This window comes from Podarcis tiliguerta, assembly GCF_965153285.1.
Source record: "Podarcis tiliguerta genome assembly, chromosome: 9".
Taxonomy (NCBI): Eukaryota; Metazoa; Chordata; class Lepidosauria; order Squamata; family Lacertidae; genus Podarcis; species Podarcis tiliguerta.
Window position 1 is genome coordinate 39,596,849 of NC_139542.1, and position 19,301 is coordinate 39,616,149.

A 19,301-nucleotide genomic window follows, 5' to 3' on the forward strand; every position below is an offset into this window, starting at 1 on the left:
GTACTTGCACCTAAATGGTTGTAGACCACCACAGAGGTTTTTAAAAATCAAAAGCTGGAGAAAGGCCATTGACATGACTGGCTGGCTGCGTCTATAGGTTGCAGTAGACACTTCTGATTTGTGAGATATCTGTAAGCAGGAGCTATTATAGTCCAGTCAGCTGATGCCTTGGTGTGATAGGTTGTGTCAACACAGATTTCATTGAAAGCACAAGCTAGATGTTGCATGGGAGCACTAACACAAACAGTTTTACCCATTTTACATCTAACATGTTGCCTACATGGCTTTTAGTCTTGTATATGTGGCAGCCTATTTAACAGTTTAAATAATATCCTCCCCCAGATTGACATATTTATCAATGGGCTACATGTTGAAACATATGAGGAGGATCTTTCGTTCACTTCAGATGCAGCAATTTCACATGATGAGCCCATGACTCAGGAAGAGTTAAAAGGTACTATTGTTTACCACTAAAATTGCTCCATACCTAGATTTTTATTTTTTTTATTTTTTTGCATATAGACATTTCTTTATACAGGATGTGCTTTTCAGTACAGTCTTCTTCTATTTGCACACAGTCATGTCCACTTGAAAATAAATCAAATGCTGTTGTAGTTTCTCAAATCTGGAGAAATCTTCTCTGTCAAATGTGCAAAGTATATTTCTTGTAGCAGATCCTAAACTTAGCAGATTATAAAATATAATAGGCCTTGGGCATAATCTTATAGCCTTATAGCCACATGCTGAAAATTGGTAGAATTACTGTTTTTAACAGAATAAACAATTATTTAAAGACATATTAGACCACATGCCATAATTTTGCTTTACGGTTTATTCGAAAGTTTTGGATTATTTAATTACTAAAACAGATTAAGGATATTGCACAGAGGACAGATTTGTGATAGTGTTGTAGCAATATCATAAATGGTTGGATCTGGGGGCTTGCTTTGGACATTTCTCAATCCTAGTAGTAATTTCAAAATTTACTGGTAAATGATGGAAATTAGAGTTCCAGACTAAGTCTGAGAAGACTGAGGTTCAGATTCCCACTCTGTTATAAACCACCTGGGAGGACATTGAGCCTGTTTTTCTCTCTCCCAGCCTATATCACAGGTTGGTTGTGAGGATAAAGTGGGTGGGTGAGCCAACTTGAGCTCATTTGGTTTATGTTGAAATATACTGTACACAAGTTGGCCTATTAAGGATTTATTATTATAATATTTATTATTGGAGTGTTTGTATATGCAGTGAATATTTTATTGTAATAAAGAATTCAATATTTTAAAAAATACATTTTCCCTTAACTATGTTTTCGGTTGCTAAGGGTTACGGATCGTTCGTACCTTAGCTTGATTTAAGAATATATACATGAAGTTTGAGTCAAGTCCAGGCTTCCTCAACCTCGGCCCTCCAGATGTTTTGAGACTACGATTCCCATTATCCCTGACCACTGGTCCTGCTAGCTAGGGATCTTGGGAGTTGTAGGCCAAAAACATCTGGAGGGCCGAGGTTGAGGAAGCCTGGTCAAGTCTGCAAGCAGCAATACACTAGAGAGTATAAACAAACAAAACAACAGCTTTCCTGTTGCAGGTGAGAAAGCAGTAATTTTATTTCATTCCATATGTATAGATCTACCAAGTGGTCCGCATGTATATCGTCTGGAAGAACTTGCCTATACCAGAAGTGGGGACAAAGGCAATTCTGCAAATATAGGTATTCTTCAATTCTTATGGTTACATGTGTGAGCTGTTTTTTAAATGAATAGAAGTTTCACACCACGTTGAGAATATGCTTAACCTTCATGCATTTTTGCAAGGATAACTGATGCTGAAGCGGTAGAACAAAATTTTAAACATTTCATGCATTCAAAATAATGCTTTGCCAGTGTTCCACCCCTTTGTCCCACTTTGTATATGTGCGTTTCAAACTTGAAGAGCTTATTAAAATCACTGTCAATACAACTAAGTTCCCATCTGTCGAAGAGAAACACAATCAATGAATTTTTGTTAAGCTTTGGGGATTTTACCTTTGTATATGTTGTTTATTTATCACAAGTCAGTGGAAAGAGATGCAGGAAGCAATATACAGTAACTTAAGACTGAGTTTATTTCATATAAAACTGGACCTCAAATATATTTAAATCTAGCTCTTCCCCCAATAAGCTATATGGATTTATCATCTACATCCTTTACTTGGAATTTTTTCTTACTTCCTACTTTGTTTGGCTGTCATGTTTATGTTTTTTTTTTTAATAGTTTGTGGTTTTTTTATCTTATCACATCTTTGTACTTCTATTGTAAGCTGTCATGGGACTGTTTTGGAAAAGGTGAGATATAAATATTTGAATTTATTTTAAAAATGTGTCACCAGATTCAAAAATTATACAGCAGAAAACAACTACGCCTTTACCTTACTTTTTATCATTATTATACCAGCAAGGACAGCTCATCAAACATGAAACAACAGCTGAGAGGAAGAAAGACCTCCCATAGAAAATGCATTTATTTTTAACCCTGCAAGGCTGTTGGTTTGAGAAAAATCTTGGAATGGAATGGGGTATTTTTTTTATGATAGTTTTGCTATAAAACAGTACATGGCTGGTGTTGTTTTCTGGCCCAATACACTCATTCCTTGGTTATTGAACACCTTGGTACTCGTACATTTTGGCTCCTGAATGATCAAAATCTGGAAGTGAGTGTTCCAGTTTTCGAATGTTCTTTTGGAAGCTGAATGTCTGATGTGGCTTCAGCTATTGTTTCTGGCACGCCTGCGTAATCGTGAGCCACTCAGAAGCTGCACCTTAGTTTCCGAACGTTTCGGAAGTTGAATGGACTTCCGGAACGCATTCTCTTCAAAAACGAAGGTATGACTGTACTGGATCTCATGGAGAAGGCAGGTCAAAGGTTACAGAACCATGAATAGCATCAAGTGAGCCACTTGCTCTGACAAAGATTGAGAACAGACCAAGCCTTTTAAAGCAAGTACACCTCTTGTAGATAACTTCAGGACCATAAAGGGCCAACCCTCTGGCCTAAATATGTGCACTTCCTGTTCCATAGCCTCCATCTTGGTGTCTCCCTGTGCTGCTTGACTAGCGAGGGAGGCATTGGATGGCTCTGGGGAAAGTTACCGTACTTTTGAGAGTTCCAGCTCTGGCCATTGAGATATGGGAGATTCTTTGGGAGTGGGGCTTATGTTCTGCAGGCTCAGTTGTCTCCTGCTGTCCAGCAGCACACTCAGAGCCCTGCACCTGGTCTATCTCCTTAACTGAAGAGACTGCAGCCTCTGACTCCTAGTCTTGCTGGAGGCTAGACTCTGAGGTCATAACAGTTGTGTTCTTCTTGTGTGCAACAACAGGTGTAGTAGCGCGACATCCACTGTACTATCCATACCTCAAGAAAGCACTAACTGCTCAGACTATAGAAGGGTATTTCCAACATCTTTTAGAGAAGGAACAGTCTGAAGAGAGCTCGGTCACAAGGTATGTGCTTTTTCAGATTAAAACATTCATGCAATGTGGCTTGAAGAAACTGTTTTGTCGTATTCTTAGATTACTAGAAAATATTCACATTTGAAATAGGCTTCAAATGTTATTCTATGCAAAAGTCCAGTGTAGAACATTGGGCACACATAAATGTTCCCACTGAAGGGTTGATTCAATGTCACAAGTAGAAAAGTGGATTTTGGGGCTCCACTGAGCTGCTTCATTTGAACAGGGAAAGTATGGAAGAGGTTGAGATATTAAGGCATGCCTGAAGTTGACTTAATAGCTTGGCTCACTCCAAAGCAGTGAAATAAAGTTTCCTGGTTCAGATGAAATGGAAACCTATAGTTAATGGAGAACTTCCTGGTTTGTTTACTCTGGTTGAGAAGAGGCTGTGGGAATGGCCAAAAGGTTTGTTTACATCTTGGCTTAATAAACCAAGATAGGATCAAGTGTATGTCTGACAACAGTTTGAGACAAAGAAGATTTGTGTCATTTAAAAGAAAACACCATCATAAAAAAAGGAAAGGAAAGGAAAGGAAAATGGAGGGCAGAGGAAAAAGTGTGAATTGGGCCACTCAAGCCTTTGACAGCTCATTGTAAGTATCCCAAAAGAGGGATAGGAATTGAAGTTGAGGAGATACCTCTCCCATCCCCTGCCTCCAGCTATATGGTACTCAGGTTTGGGGCCAACAGCCCTCTAATGCTATTTAGCAGAATGGGGAAAATCTTCTGCATGGGTATGGAAGGAAACAGACCAGAGAGGGGACTTGACAGCCATGAACAGGAGCACTGCAACATTGGTATATAATGTATCTGGAGGACAGTGACAAGAATGATAGGGAGGAGACACATGATCAAACCAGTGAGCAAGATCATTCATCTAAACCCTGGTCTTTCTCTTTACCTTTCCATCTTAATTAAATTATAAGATTTCTTGTCACAGCACCTAGCACACTATGACACCTAACAAATGTTTCATCATCATAGTAATAGGACTAGTCGTACTGGTAGTTCAGTCTTACAGTGTCTATTCTGTTAATACTACTGGCATAAATGATGCATCTGTCCCTTGCCTTGGGCTCATTTCTGTGTTGAACCAAATCCTGTACGTATGCAGAATGTGACTTCTTACTTGAGTTCAGAGAGGAATTGATAACAATCTCTGTTCCTTTGGCTCGTCATAAATCAGATAATTTATGATGTTAAATATAAAACCACCCAGCCTCTTACTAGGAATAGAAACAACAATAATTCACAGCAAGTAAATTGCCATAAGGTAACAGAAATTTTACCAAAGTTTTCCATTGTGATGCCTCAAGATCCTATAGGAATAAGTTATTATTTTCTGATATTTAAATTAGATGCTAAGGACCTGGATTAAACTAAATTGTGCTAATGGAAGACAAGTTGCAGTAGCACAATGGGACTTCCCCTTTCTCCCACTGTGCACCCCTGCACCCTCCCCAAAGGTGTTTAGGGGGTGGTCGAGAGAATCCCCAAAACAGCTGGCAGGATGAGAAGAGGGGGGGTCATTCTGTCTGGCAGACATATATGCTTGTACTGATGGAATAATTGCATTAGAATTCCACCCTAAATATTTTTGTTTCCAAACTCCCAAGTCATTGTCCTTCAAATTCTGTTTACAGTGGAAGCAAGGTGAGAAACAACTCTGGAATGTCCTCTGAACTTAACTTAAAGGTAAAGGACCCCTGACAGTTAAGTCCAGTCGAGAAAGACTCTGGGGTTGCGACGCTCATCTCGCTCTATAGGCTGAGAGAGCTGACGTTTGTCCTCAGTTTTTCCGGGTCATGTGGTCAGCATGACTAAGCCGCTTCTGGCGAAACCAGAGCAGTGCACGGAAATGCCGTTTACTTTCCCACCGGAGTGGTACCTATTTATCTACTTGCACTTTGACGTGCTTTCGAACTGCTAGGAAACTCAGGAAGGCTTTTAATTAAGGGCTTCCAGCTTGTGACATTTGCTGTGGGATTTCCAACAAATGATTTGATTGTTCTGTCACAATTTTTTTTCTTTTTGGAGGCAAACCGAAGAACAACACGCAGGTCAGGTGTCATCAACCTTAAAATCTTCATGATTATGCGGCCTTCTGCAAAGTTTAAGTTCATAACACTTGTGTTCTCTGAAGGCTGGAGAATAGTTATCTTATTCATTGAGCAATGCTATGGACCATGAGCTAGCCTTGCCATTTTTACATTGTGAACAGATATTTGCTTCGTGAAAACGTGTGCTCAGGCCACTATTGAAGTTTTTGGCTTAATCAAATTTCTTAGATTAATCAAATCATAGGCATTTAGTTTGCTGTGTATTTTTAAGGATGTGATAACAGAATAATGTGAACACAGGGTGAAAAGCGACCAGTGAGAAGAAAGAACACTTTTGTGTTGTCCTTGAGGAGGATTAGAAGGAATTATACTCACATGCTTTTAAGATCTGAAGGCTTCTTACTGGACTGGCAAAATTTGTTTGCCTATGGGAACAAAAGCAAACAAGCTTTCCATTGAAAAGAAAACGACACATAATTTTGAATTGCAATTTGAGGAAAACCATATTCTTGCATTTTAATAGCACTATTTCTCTTTTGTATACTATCTGACAAATGAGCACAATTGTTATGATGCCATTTCTGTAGAAATTACTACAAAATGTAACTTCCTGTTTCTGTGCCAGTGAGGACTTTACAATTGTTTAGTACTATTTCTGCAGAAATCATTACAAAATTTAACTTTCTGTTTTTGTGCCAGTGAGGACTTCAGACAGAAAGATTTAACACTGCAATCCTGTACTCACTTCCCTGGGAGTAAGCACAATGAACTCCAATGGTCCATACTTCTGAGCAGAGATTGCCTAGAATGGCCCAGTTAAAATAGAACTTAAATGAGTGTTAACTTGATAATACTCGTATATAGCTATCTAGTTATTTTATCTTTTGCATTAAAAATTATATATAGCTTATTTTTATTTAACACCCCCCAACAGATCTTGTTCCCCCATTTGGTATTTTTTTTAGTGGGGGAACACCAAAGCCACTCTGGATTCTCAAAGAACACAAATCCCTGTATGTTTCCAGCTCCAACAGAAGACTGCCATGCTGTTGCTCCCTTTCACAGACACATACCTTCCTCACATCACCTCCAACAATGGGTGGGGGGGAGCTGAGCCCTGATTCCCCAAAACCTCTCCCCTTCCATTCAGAGACACCTCCTTGGCAAAGGCAGGTGTGTATCAACCCCTCTGCCAGAGCCATCAAGGTAATGGGATCTAGCAGGATTGCTAAAGCATAGCTTTCTTCTTACCAGATGTCAGCCTCACAACCTGGAGATCCTTCAGGTGGCATCCAGACTAACCTCCCAGATTTACAGCAACACATTGTCATCTTCCCTGAACTCCAAAAAAACAGTACAATACACATCTTCTGCATGTATTTTGATGATTACCGAATTGTTTGTGGAAGCTCATTGCAGCCCCTCATACAGAGTCAGCGTCATTCCATCTGCCCCAGGCAGCTTAATCACACCCTGAGACTGTTAGTGAAGCTCTACCTCTCTTTTAAATCAGAACCAGTGAGGGAAGTGAAGGTCCTGTGTGAGTGCCTGTGGGTGGTTGGAGGATGGATGGCGGCTAATGGATTGAGGCTGAATCCTGATGGGACAGAAGTACTGTTCTTGGGGGACAGGGGGTGGGCTGGTGTGGAGGATTCCCTGGTCCTGAATGGAGTAATTGTGCCCCTGAAGGACCAGGTGCACAGCCTGGGAGTCATTTTGGACTCACAGCTGTCCATGGAGGCACAGGTCAATTCTGTGTCCAGGGCAGCTGTCTACCAGCTCCATCTAGTACGCAGGCTGAGACCCTATCTGCCCTTGAACTGTCTTGGCAGCGTGGTGCATGCTCTAGTTATCTCCCGCTTGGACTACTGCAATGCGCTCTATGTGGGGCTACCTTTGAAGGTGACTCGGAAACTGCAGTTAATCCAGAATGCAGCAGCTAGGCTGGTAACTGGGAGTGACCACTGAGAAAATATAACACCTGTCCTGAGAGATCTGCATTGGCTCCCAGTACATTTCCGAGCACAATTCAAAGTGTTGATGCTGACCCTAAATGGCCTCGGTCCTGTATACCTGAAGGAACATCTCCACCCCCATCGTTCTACCTGGACACTGAGGTCCAGCGCTGAGGGCCTTCTGGCAGTTCCCTCGCTGCGAGGTTGCAGGGAGCCAGGCAGAGGGCCTTCTTGGTAGTGGCGCCCGCCCTGTGGATTGCCCTCCCATCAGATGTCAAGGAAATAAACATCTATCTGACTTTTAAAAGACATCTGAAGGCAGCCCTATTTAGGGAAGTTTTTAATGTTTAATGCTGTATTATCTTTTGGGAGCCACCTAGAGTGGCTGAGGAAACCCAGCCAGATGAGCGGGGTATCAATAATAAATTATTATTATATAACTGGCACCAAGTCTGAAAGCACATTTAAATGAGAGGAGCCCCATTTCAGTCATGACTTGTATCCCATCTTAGTCAAGCTTGGGAGCAGCCTGCTAGCTAGAGTGGAACTGCTCTTTGGAGGGAAGACTTCTCTAAACTTTGCTTCATACATGGAGCTGATCCTCAGCATTGTTTTTAGGTGGTTCAGGGGGCTGTACCAAGCAAGATGGGGAAGGTAGAAAAGTTGCATTCTACAGGCAAAACTCCACTCACATTTCATCTTAACATATATTTGGAATTGATATTTTCACCCAGATTATAACAATTCATTATATATAGGGGGGGGGGGGACATGTAGAAAAGCAAAGTTTGCTCCATTAAAAAACTTACAGAATTGTATTGGTACCAACCAAGATGTCACAAAATAGTGACATGGGGAGAGGAGGAACAACAACAACAACAACAGTATGCTGGATGTTGGCCAGATAGGCCAAATAAGGCCATCAGGGCTCTCCCCAAGCCACCCCCCCCCCCAGCCCTGCTTTGTATGCTACTTGATTGGTTTTGCCTAGCCTTGAATTCTGGTAATGCTTCTTCCTTGCTTGATGGAGGATAGAGAGGTATTTGTAAAGAAACTAACCTACCATACAAGGTAACATTCACACTAGTTTCTTTGCTCGCTTTTGCCTCAGTTTCATGATGGAGATTACAGAGTGTCTCTGATCAGTCTCTGTTAGGAGCTACAGGTATTAAATAATAATATTTATTATTTATGCTGGGATAAAGAAACAATGCCAGAAACCCATTTTTAAAAATTATATCGTCCAGCAGTAGCCCAGATCTGCCCCATGCCTTCAGTGGCTTAACCCTGGGTTCCTGATTAGTCAGAGCTGGAATAAAGAAAAGCATGGCAATCTGTATGTTAGCAAATCTGGAGATCAGTTATAGCAAATTGTGTGGTAAACCTAGTGGTAGGACAGGATGTAACCTTCAAAATGCGAAGTTCCTCTTCAGGTGGTAGGAATGTAGCTTCTTATGGATGCTTCTGCCATGAATGGCTTGCTTCTATAGTCACTAAGGCAGCTAAAAAAGCACAGTCATGTTGGTCCATGAGAAGTCCATGAGAAGAAGGAAGAAACCTCCAGAATTGGGGTATGACTAGCAAACAATCATCACTTGCCAAAGAATTTCAGGAAGTTTGGATACTAAACATTATGTTAGCTTTTACATTGGAAATAAACTTTCTAGACTGTTGTATTGGAAATAAACTTTCCAGACTGTTGTAGTCTGCTAGTTTTATAAACATAGCAATAAAAGGAAATGGTCTGCCTTATGCACACACTTGTTAAAATAGGTCAGCTCCTTGAAGTCATCTTCATTAAATGTGCATCATTTCACTTACTCATGTGTTTAGTTTCTAAATCCAAGTTTTGTAATCCATGATCAGGCCCAGTGTGATTTCTTAAGAAGTGTGATTAAATTGTAAGCTGGTGAAGCAGACAGCTATATTTTATTTTTCCAGATATGAAATGCCAGGAATACATGGATTAAACTTCGTTCTGAAAAATGCCCTGGGTGGCGGTGGCACTGCATCTCTGAGAAGTGACCCACAAGTAGGTGTCTTATTCCAAAGGGGTTACTGAGTTGGTCAGTTGCAGCAAATCAAAAGGGTCTTTTGCCCCTTACAAGATTGATAGATGTATTGTGGCATAAACATTCCTGGATTAAAGCCCTCTTTATTGTAAATGGGATGGGGAGGCAGGGTTCATTAAATGTATAGCACAATATGTCTGTTACAGTGCAAACCTATATATGTCTACTAAGAAGTAAACCTTTTAATGTGGCTTACTACCAAGTTATATAGGATTGCAGCCTTAGGCTTTAAGGGGGCACAAGACACAGAACTCAAGCAATTTGCTTTCTCCCCCTTACATTCCTTTTAACAACCTGTGATAGATTAACCAACCATTACCTGCTGAGATGTTAATGTTCTGAAGTTAATTCTAGCTCTAAGATGGTATTCAACTAAGTTTTACTCACAGTAGAGCTGCTGAAATTAATGAGCTGTAATAAGCTAGGGCTGTTGATTTCAGTGGGTCTATTCTGAGGAATACTCACCGTAGTTGAATTCCACCCCTGGACTTCAGAGAGTTACCCTGTGACTTGTCATGTTCTACTCCATATCTGTGTTGGCCTCTGCAAACAGCTTCTGGGGCCAGCCTCATGCTCTCTTGTATCTTGGCTTTCCTTTCTCTAGAGACTCATATGGTGCAATTCTGCACATACATTCTCAGGCAGAAATCACACAGGTTTGGGGCCATGAGGTAATTGAATAGAAAGTGCCAAACTGAAATAGTTTGCAGCAGGAGGAAGGGAGTTGCTGTTCAAAAGGAGGAGAGTCATTAGGGAGACATATTTGGGGTCCCCCCCTTGTGTGAATAAGAAATTACCTTTGTTGCTGCATAAAGTGATATATATTTATTTGCTTTCACAGGGCAAGGCGTATGGGCAGATGCTGTTGGATTTCCAGATTAAAAATGTTCCAGATTTAAAATCTTTGATAGAATAACAAATCTTTGGCCTCATTCAGTTTTCAAACAACGTCAAACACATATCAACCCAAGAAGCACATGATTCATTCAAAAATCAAGAAACCACCAAAACGTTTTGGTGGCAATTATCAGTTAAAACGTTCAGCTAACGCCTATGCACAGATAAGGAAATGTTCTGAGTAATGCCAGATTTGTTGCTTTGAAAGTGACTGGTATTTCCTGTCTAGTGCATTGGATGAAGAGCCTATTTATTTCCTGTTAATATAATTAAGCAATAAATTTTGGAATATCTTTCTGAGAGATAACCACTGTTCCCCCCCCCAAAAAAATGCACATCCTTCACTGCTTTCTGGTACAGCAATAGCTCTAGCAGCACTGTAATATAGAGTTTGCTACCATTAAATCATTGCTATTTGTTTGCAGATAGATGCTACTTTATGGGATCCAGGAATTGTTATTGCCTCAGTCTGCAGGAGGTCTAATTATATTAGCAACTCAGAAACACATGATTTTTAATGCTTGCTCAGTCTTGTTTGCTTCTTTCGTCTTTCATAGTTACTGAAACTTAGCTTCTAGATTAGCACTGCTTTCATTGGAGGCTTCCAAATTCCTATTTGGATTTAAAAACAAAACTGTTGTGTCCTAGCCTTCCCCAACCTGGTTCCCTCCAGATGTTTTGAACTACGGCTCTCATCGGCCTTAGCCAGCATAGTTCCATGGTAAATGGATCAGGGAGAATGGGGTTTTTTATCCAAAACATCTGGAGGGAACCAGGTTGGAAAAGGCTTGGCTTCAAAATGTTGCATCAGTGGTTCAAAGTGTGTTCAGTGTGCAACCAGTTGGGTATGTATATTCAGTACAGTGGTACCTCAGGTTAAGTACTTAATTCGTTCCGGAGGTCCGTTCCCAACCTGAAACTGTTCTTAACCTGAAGCACCACGTTAGCTAATGGGACCTCCTGCTGCGCCGCCGGAGCCCGATTTCTGTTCTTATCCTGAAACAAAGTTCTTAACCCGAAACACTATTTCTGGGTTAGCAGAGTCTGTAACCTGAAGCGTATGTAACCTGAAGCATATGTAACCCGAGGTACCACTGTAAATGGTGTAGTATGTATTTTAAGTCAACATGCAGCAAGATAAATGATACGTTATACAACTAATGAAGAATCACTCTGGATTTCTCCAGATGCTGTTGAGCTATTCCATACTCTTGAATTGGTTTCCCAATTGGTCAGAAAGAGGCAATTGAAAGGAAGGTAATCAGACAAGACGAGCAATCTGAAGTTCCAGTGATTGCACATCCATTGGGAGTTAAAACTTCATGAGACAAGGTAGAAGCTGGAGTCTCCCCCTGAATGCACTTTAATGTAAGTTTTATTAACAATGGCAAAGATCCAAAGAACTGATTTAGATCAGCTTAAAGATGGGGGGCAAGCCGGGTGATATTTTGTATCCCACCCCCTTTGATAGAATCATAGTGTTGGAAGGGACCCCAAGAGTCATCTAGTCCAACCCCTTGCATTGCAGGAATCTCAAGTAAATCATAAATGAACACTGGCCATCCAACCTCCAAGGAAGGAGTCCACCACCTCTCATAGAAGTCTGCTCCACTGTCAAACAGCTCTTACTGTCACAGAGTTCTTCCTGATGTATAATTGGAATCTGCTTCTTGTAACTTGAAGCCATTAGTTTGGATCATAGTCTGCATCTTTCGTGTGACAGCCCTTTAGATACTTAAAACAGCACACCACCACACCATGTCACAAGCTGCTTTTGAAACTCCTTCCTTGCTTTGTCATGGCAAGGTTGGGTGGGTGGACAAAATTGAAGACCCATCAATACAAGCAAGCCCTTGGACTCCTTGGGCATGTTGATCTAGTAGCTTGGTACTTTGGATGTTGGCTAATGAACTTGAAGGTCACATTTGATGGCTGGTACAATGTGTTAAAAAGATACTACCTCCAGATAAGTCCACATGGGGACAGACCCTGAATACTGGGAAGTGGTTGCTTATCCTACTTGTGCAAACTGTGTTGCTGAACTGCATATCCCATTATGCCTAACTGTTGGCCATGCTGGCTGATGATGTCCAGGAATGTCTGGAAGGCCACAGGTTTCCCCTTCCTGCCTTAACCTTTATTTGGAGTTGACCAAATATTAGCTTAGAGTAGTCTGTGCTAACCTGGTGCAGTGTGGGTGTTTTGGACTACAACTCCCATCAGCAACAGGTTGGCATGGGCTGGTTAAGAGTCCAGGTGTCAGAAATCCCAATCCATTCATTCTGAAATACAGTGAAGAATGGTATACAAGGGCATGCTTCACTGAAAATGGCAGTACAATTTTTTATTTTGGAATTTTTAATTTTATTTTTAGAATTATTATTTGTAGCCTTTATGTCCTTGAAATATATATATATATATATATATATATATGCTTTCGTAGATTTTCACGGGTACAGGAATGCAGGTTTTGGTGTCTTCGGGTGTCTTCCCGTGTAAAAGTTGGGGTGTCTAGGCGACGTTTCGACGAGGTCTCACTCGTCATCTTCAGGCTGGTGCTTTCGGCTTCTTGTTACTGGAACAGAGCAGGATCTCAGTGTTTGAGTTCCTATAAATACTGTTGAGGAGGTGTGGTGTATAGCCTCCAATGTTCTGGGCAGAGAGGAGGTTCCCAGGCTAGTGTGCCTTTTCTTCTTTTGTTCCTTAATTACTTGAGGGATATCTTGAGTGATTTCTTGAGTGATTTCCTGAATCCCACTTAGGTGGGTCATTAGGTGTGGATTAGTTGCTAAAGCCTTCGTGTCTTGAACTCTTGAACTTTGTGAAGAGTTTTTCTGAGAAGATGGCTGTACTGCACTTGGTTGTGCTCTGGCTTGGCTTCGTGTATAGGGGCGAGCTGTGGTTTTGTGGCCTGTGCCAGCCAGATCTGTGTAGGGATTGCAGGGGGGTGCAGCATCCGGAGGTGCCACCCTGGTTTGGCTACTGGATGGTGTCTGTAATTTATCTGTGGAGAGGGTCTGGGTTTGGGTCTGGTGTGGTTGATTGGTGATGGCGTTCTGTGTGCCTCTGGATCTGGTGTCAGATTTTGTGGGGAGGGCTAATTTCCAGATGTCTGGCAAGCGGGATGTGTCGTCACGCTTGTTCATGTTGTGAGGGTGTTTCTCTATCTCGATGGCTTCCATGATTATTCTCTTGTGGTGATGTTCCATGTTAAAGAGCAATTTGGAATCTGCAAAATTAATTTCGTGTCCTGTTTCTTTCATGTGTTGGAAAAGAGAGGAAGTTTTTTCTTCTTTTTTGACGGCATTCTTGTGTTCTGCGATCCGTGCATTTATTCGTCTGTTTGTTTGTCCAATGTACGTGGCTGGGCAGACTTTGCAGGGTATTTCATAGACCCCTTGGTTTTCCAACTGAATTTTATCCTTGGGGTTTCTGAGGATATTGGCTATTTTTTGGTTGGTGCAAAAGGCTGTTTTGATATTGTGTTTATGGAGGATTTTGCTAATTTTATCTGTAGTGCCCTTGATATAAGGAAGGAGGGCTATGCCATTGTTTTCTTCTGTGTCTTGGTTTTTGGGGGGTGTTTCTTTTTGGATTAGCTTCGTAACCCTGTTTTGCTGGTATCCATTGGCAATTAACACATTTGAGAGATTCTGTAACTCAGTTGTCAAGTGGTCTTCGTCAGCCAGGCGTTTGGTTCTGGAGATGAGAGTCTTGGCTACGGAGTTTATTTGTGCAGGGTGGTGGTGTGATTGTGCATGTAAGTAGCGGTTGGTGTGTGTTTTTTTTTTTTTCCGGTAGATAGTGTGTCCTAGGGAGCCATCAGGTTTTTTGTAGATTAGGACGTCAAGGAAGGGAAGTTGGTTGTTGGCTTCTATTTCCATAGTGAATTGTATTTTGGGGTGTAGGCTGTTGAGATGTGTGAGGAAGCTATCCAGTTTTTCCTTCCCGTGTGGCCAAATTACAAAGGTGTCGTCAACATATCTGAGCCAAAGTTTGGGTTTGTGTTCTGACTTGTCTAAAGCATTGGTTTCAAAGTGTTCCATGTACAGGTTAGCGATGACCGGTGAGAGGGGTGATCCCATAGGTGCTCCTTCTATCTGTTTGTATCTTTGTCCATTGTGGATGAAGTACGTGTTGGTTAGGCAGTGGTTGGTCAGGTCCAAGATGTATTCGGGGGGATTGTATTTGTTTTGAATGGCTGTCAAGGCTTCATTAATGGGCACTTGTGTGAAGAGAGATACAACATCGAAGCTCACAAGTAGGTCATTGGGTTGTAGGTTTTGCTTCTTTATTGTTTCTATGAACTGGAAGGAGTTTGGAACGTGTGAAGAGATGGATTCTGCATAGGGCTGAAGTTGCTTGGCGAGAAATTTAGCGAGATTTTGTAGAGGTGAGCCTATGGAGCTGACTATTGGTCTGAGTGGTGTTCCTTCTTTGTGTATCTTGGGGAGGCCGTAGAGTTTGGGGCATCTGGATGATTTTTCTCTGGGGATGATTCTTAGCTGGATTTCTTCACTGATAGGAGAGGCTTTTATTTTGGATTTGGTGGTTTTTTCCAGATAGGTGGTGGGATCTGTTTTTATAGGTTGGTAGGTAGGGTCTTGGAGTAGATTTGATAGTTTTGCTTGGTAGTCCGATGTGTTCATCACAACAGTGGCATTACCTTTGTCTGCTGGGAGAATGATTATGTTGTTGTCTTTCCTCAGGTTGGTGAGTGCTTTCTGTTCTTCTTTGTGTAAATTGCTTCTGGGTGGTTTGCTGGAGAAGAGGATGTTGGTGACTTCAAGTCTGATTTTATTGGCTTCATCTGGATTGATTTTGGTTAGGCTAGCTTCGACTCCGCATATGATGTTTTCCGTGGGGATGCGTCTCGGGGCGACTGCAAAGTTGAAACCTTTGGAGAGTACTTTGGTTTCAGTTGAGGTGAGGATCCTGTCTGATATGTTATGTACTGTTTGTTTCATGGGTTGTTGTGGAGGGTGGCTGGGCTTCTGGCGTTTCTCTAGTTTGTGGAGTTTGTTGGTGTGTGTGACCTCACACAAGACAGACACACACACCAACAAACTCCACAAACTAGAGAAACGCCAGAAGCCCAGCCACCCTCCACAACAACCCATGAAACAAACAGTACATAACATATCAGACAGGATCCTCACCTCAACTGAAACCAAAGTACTCTCCAAAGGTTTCAACTTTGCAGTCGCCCCGAGACGCATCCCCACGGAAAACATCATATGCGGAGTCGAAGCTAGCCTAACCAAAATCAATCCAGATGAAGCCAATAAAATCAGACTTGAAGTCACCAACATCCTCTTCTCCAGCAAACCACCCAGAAGCAATTTACACAAAGAAGAACAGAAAGCACTCACCAACCTGAGGAAAGACAACAACATAATCATTCTCCCAGCAGACAAAGGTAATGCCACTGTTGTGATGAACACATCGGACTACCAAGCAAAACTATCAAATCTACTCCAAGACCCTACCTACCAACCTATAAAAACAGATCCCACCACCTATCTGGAAAAAACCACCAAATCCAAAATAAAAGCCTCTCCTATCAGTGAAGAAATCCAGCTAAGAATCATCCCCAGAGAAAAATCATCCAGATGCCCCAAACTCTACGGCCTCCCCAAGATACACAAAGAAGGAACACCACTCAGACCAATAGTCAGCTCCATAGGCTCACCTCTACAAAATCTCGCTAAATTTCTCGCCAAGCAACTTCAGCCCTATGCAGAATCCATCTCTTCACACGTTCCAAACTCCTTCCAGTTCATAGAAACAATAAAGAAGCAAAACCTACAACCCAATGACCTACTTGTGAGCTTCGATGTTGTATCTCTCTTCACACAAGTGCCCATTAATGAAGCCTTGACAGCCATTCAAAACAAATACAATCCCCCCGAATACATCTTGGACCTGACCAACCACTGCCTAACCAACACGTACTTCATCCACAATGGACAAAGATACAAACAGATAGAAGGAGCACCTATGGGATCACCCCTCTCACCGGTCATCGCTAACCTGTACATGGAACACTTTGAAACCAATGCTTTAGACAAGTCAGAACACAAACCCAAACTTTGGCTCAGATATGTTGACGACACCTTTGTAATTTGGCCACACGGGAAGGAAAAACTGGATAGCTTCCTCACACATCTCAACAGCCTACACCCCAAAATACAATTCACTATGGAAATAGAAGCCAACAACCAACTTCCCTTCCTTGACGTCCTAATCTACAAAAAACCTGATGGCTCCCTAGGACACACTATCTACCGGAAAAAAACACACACCAACCGCTACTTACATGCACAATCACACCACCACCCTGCACAAATAAACTCCGTAGCCAAGACTCTCATCTCCAGAACCAAACGCCTGGCTGACGAAGACCACTTGACAACTGAGTTACAGAATCTCTCAAATGTGTTAATTGCCAATGGATACCAGCAAAACAGGGTTACGAAGCTAATCCAAAAAGAAACACCCCCCAAAAACCAAGACACAGAAGAAAACAATGGCATAGCCCTCCTTCCTTATATCAAGGGCACTACAGATAAAATTAGCAAAATCCTCCATAAACACAATATCAAAACAGCCTTTTGCACCAACCAAAAAATAGCCAATATCCTCAGAAACCCCAAGGATAAAATTCAGTTGGAAAACCAAGGGGTCTATGAAATACCCTGCAAAGTCTGCCCAGCCACGTACATTGGACAAACAAACAGACGAATAAATGCACGGATCGCAGAACACAAGAATGCCGTCAAAAAAGAAGAAAAAACTTCCTCTCTTTTCCAACACATGAAAGAAACAGGACACGAAATTAATTTTGCAGATTCCAAATTGCTCTTTAACATGGAACATCACCACAAGAGAATAATCATGGAAGCCATCGAGATAGAGAAACACCCTCACAACATGAACAAGCGTGACGACACATCCCGCTTGCCAGACATCTGGAAATTAGCCCTCCCCACAAAATCTGACACCAGATCCAGAGGCACACAGAACGCCATCACCAATCAACCACACCAGACCCAAACCCAGACCCTCTCCACAGATAAATTACAGACACCATCCAGTAGCCAAACCAGGGTGGCACCTCCGGATGCTGCACCCCCCTGCAATCCCTACACAGATCTGGCTGGCACAGGCCACAAAACCACAGCTCGCCCCTATACACGAAGCCAAGCCAGAGCACAACCAAGTGCAGTACAGCCATCTTCTCAGAAAAACTCTTCACAAAGTTCAAGAGTTCAAGACACGAAGGCTTTAGCAACTAATCCACACCTAATGACCCACCTAAGTGGGATTCAGGAAATCACTCAAGAAATCACTCAAGATATCCCTCAAGTAATTAAGGAACAAAAGAAGAAAAGGCACACTAGCCTGGGAACCTCCTCTCTGCCCAGAACATTGGAGGCTATACACCACACCTCCTCAACAGTATTTATAGGAACTCAAACACTGAGATCCTGCTCTGTTCCAGTAACAAGAAGCCGAAAGCACCAGCCTGAAGATGACGAGTGAGACCTCGTCGAAACGTCGCCTAGACACCCCAACTTTTACACGGGAAGACACCCGAAGACACCAAAACCTGCATATATATATATATATATATATAAAAACACTAGTTTGGACTATGTTAACTTTTCCAGAATCTTGTAGGCACATATTAAATTCAAGACCTGTACACAGATTTTGCACATTCGTTCCTCCAGAACAGCATACAAGCCACTGTTTATCAAGATTACATTTGAATATGTTGATCGGACTTTGGACTTGACATTGAAGCTTCTGTACAGAACTAATAAAAGTAAGGAGTACACCCGGGTGTAGTCCCATCTTCATTACTGAAAAGTGGTACACATAATTTTAGTGTTAAATAAATGTTAAATGGAGTCAGCAGTTTTGTTGTGTCTCCCTTTCTACCTTTTTTCCTCATCTGTTGACTTTCTCTAGGCTCATCATAATATAATGATGTCCCAAGAAGCAGCAATCTAATGTATTTCAACTTCATCTCATTATATAGTCACAGTAAGGTAAAGGTAACGGGACCCCTGACCATTAGGTCCAATAGCGGACAACTCTGGGGTTGCGGCGCTCATCCCGCTTTATTGGCCGAGGGAGCCAGCGTACAGCTTCCGGGTCATGTGGCCAGCATGACTAAGCCGCTTCTGGCGAACCACAGCAGCACACAGAAACGCTGTTTACCTTCCCGCTGGAGCAGTACCTATTTATCTACTTGTACTTTGATGTGCTTTCGAACTGCTAGGTTTGCAGGAGCAGGGACCGAGCAATGGGAGCTCACTCAGTGGTGGGTATTCAAACCGCCGACTTGATCGGCAAGCGCTAGGCTCTGTGGTTTAACCCACAGCACCGCCCGCGTCCCTATCACAGAAAGGTAGTGCCTTGAATGATGAGGCAGACTTTTGTGATATTTTCTGTTGCAAAGAGACTCAGCTTGCTACATGATTTAAATTTTGTTTTCACTTCCTTATCTGGATAAAGGTTGATAGTTAAATCAGCAGGAGCAGGCAACTTTATTCAGTAGGCATTGATCCACCTGGCAAGTTGGATGCTTCTGAAAAAGGAAAAAACAACTGCTAGAGGTTGGTATGGAGAACCAGTAGGTGTGGCACAGCTTAACTTCACCGTGCCAGTTGTTTTCTCCTTGAAATCACATTCCACCCAGCTGCTTTCCCTCTTCAGGTAGAAGTATTAGCATATTTTTCCCCTGCAAAAGGAAAAGCCATGCTGGGTTTGGGGCACTTTTGAGTGGAAAAACAACTGTCTTAGAAGGAGTTATGTA

The 19,301-nt window shown here is 42.0% G+C and overlaps 1 protein-coding gene across 1 annotated transcript in view; it reads left to right on the forward strand.

Moving 5' to 3' along the window:
- LOC310685281 (uncharacterized protein) overlaps positions 1-18,397 on the forward strand; it is a 48,366-nt gene extending 29,969 nt beyond the window's left edge. The window contains exons 16-22 of the mRNA XM_083457338.1: positions 343-454; positions 1,630-1,713; positions 3,358-3,481; positions 9,447-9,537; positions 10,419-11,332; positions 11,563-12,913; positions 18,124-18,397. Coding sequence (XP_083313464.1) covers positions 343-454; positions 1,630-1,713; positions 3,358-3,481; positions 9,447-9,537; positions 10,419-10,493 — 486 coding nt within the window. The 3' untranslated portion in view covers positions 10,494-11,332; positions 11,563-12,913; positions 18,124-18,397. The remainder of the gene's footprint in view (positions 1-342; positions 455-1,629; positions 1,714-3,357; positions 3,482-9,446; positions 9,538-10,418; positions 11,333-11,562; positions 12,914-18,123) is intronic.
- The last annotated feature ends 904 nt before the right edge of the window (positions 18,398-19,301 follow it).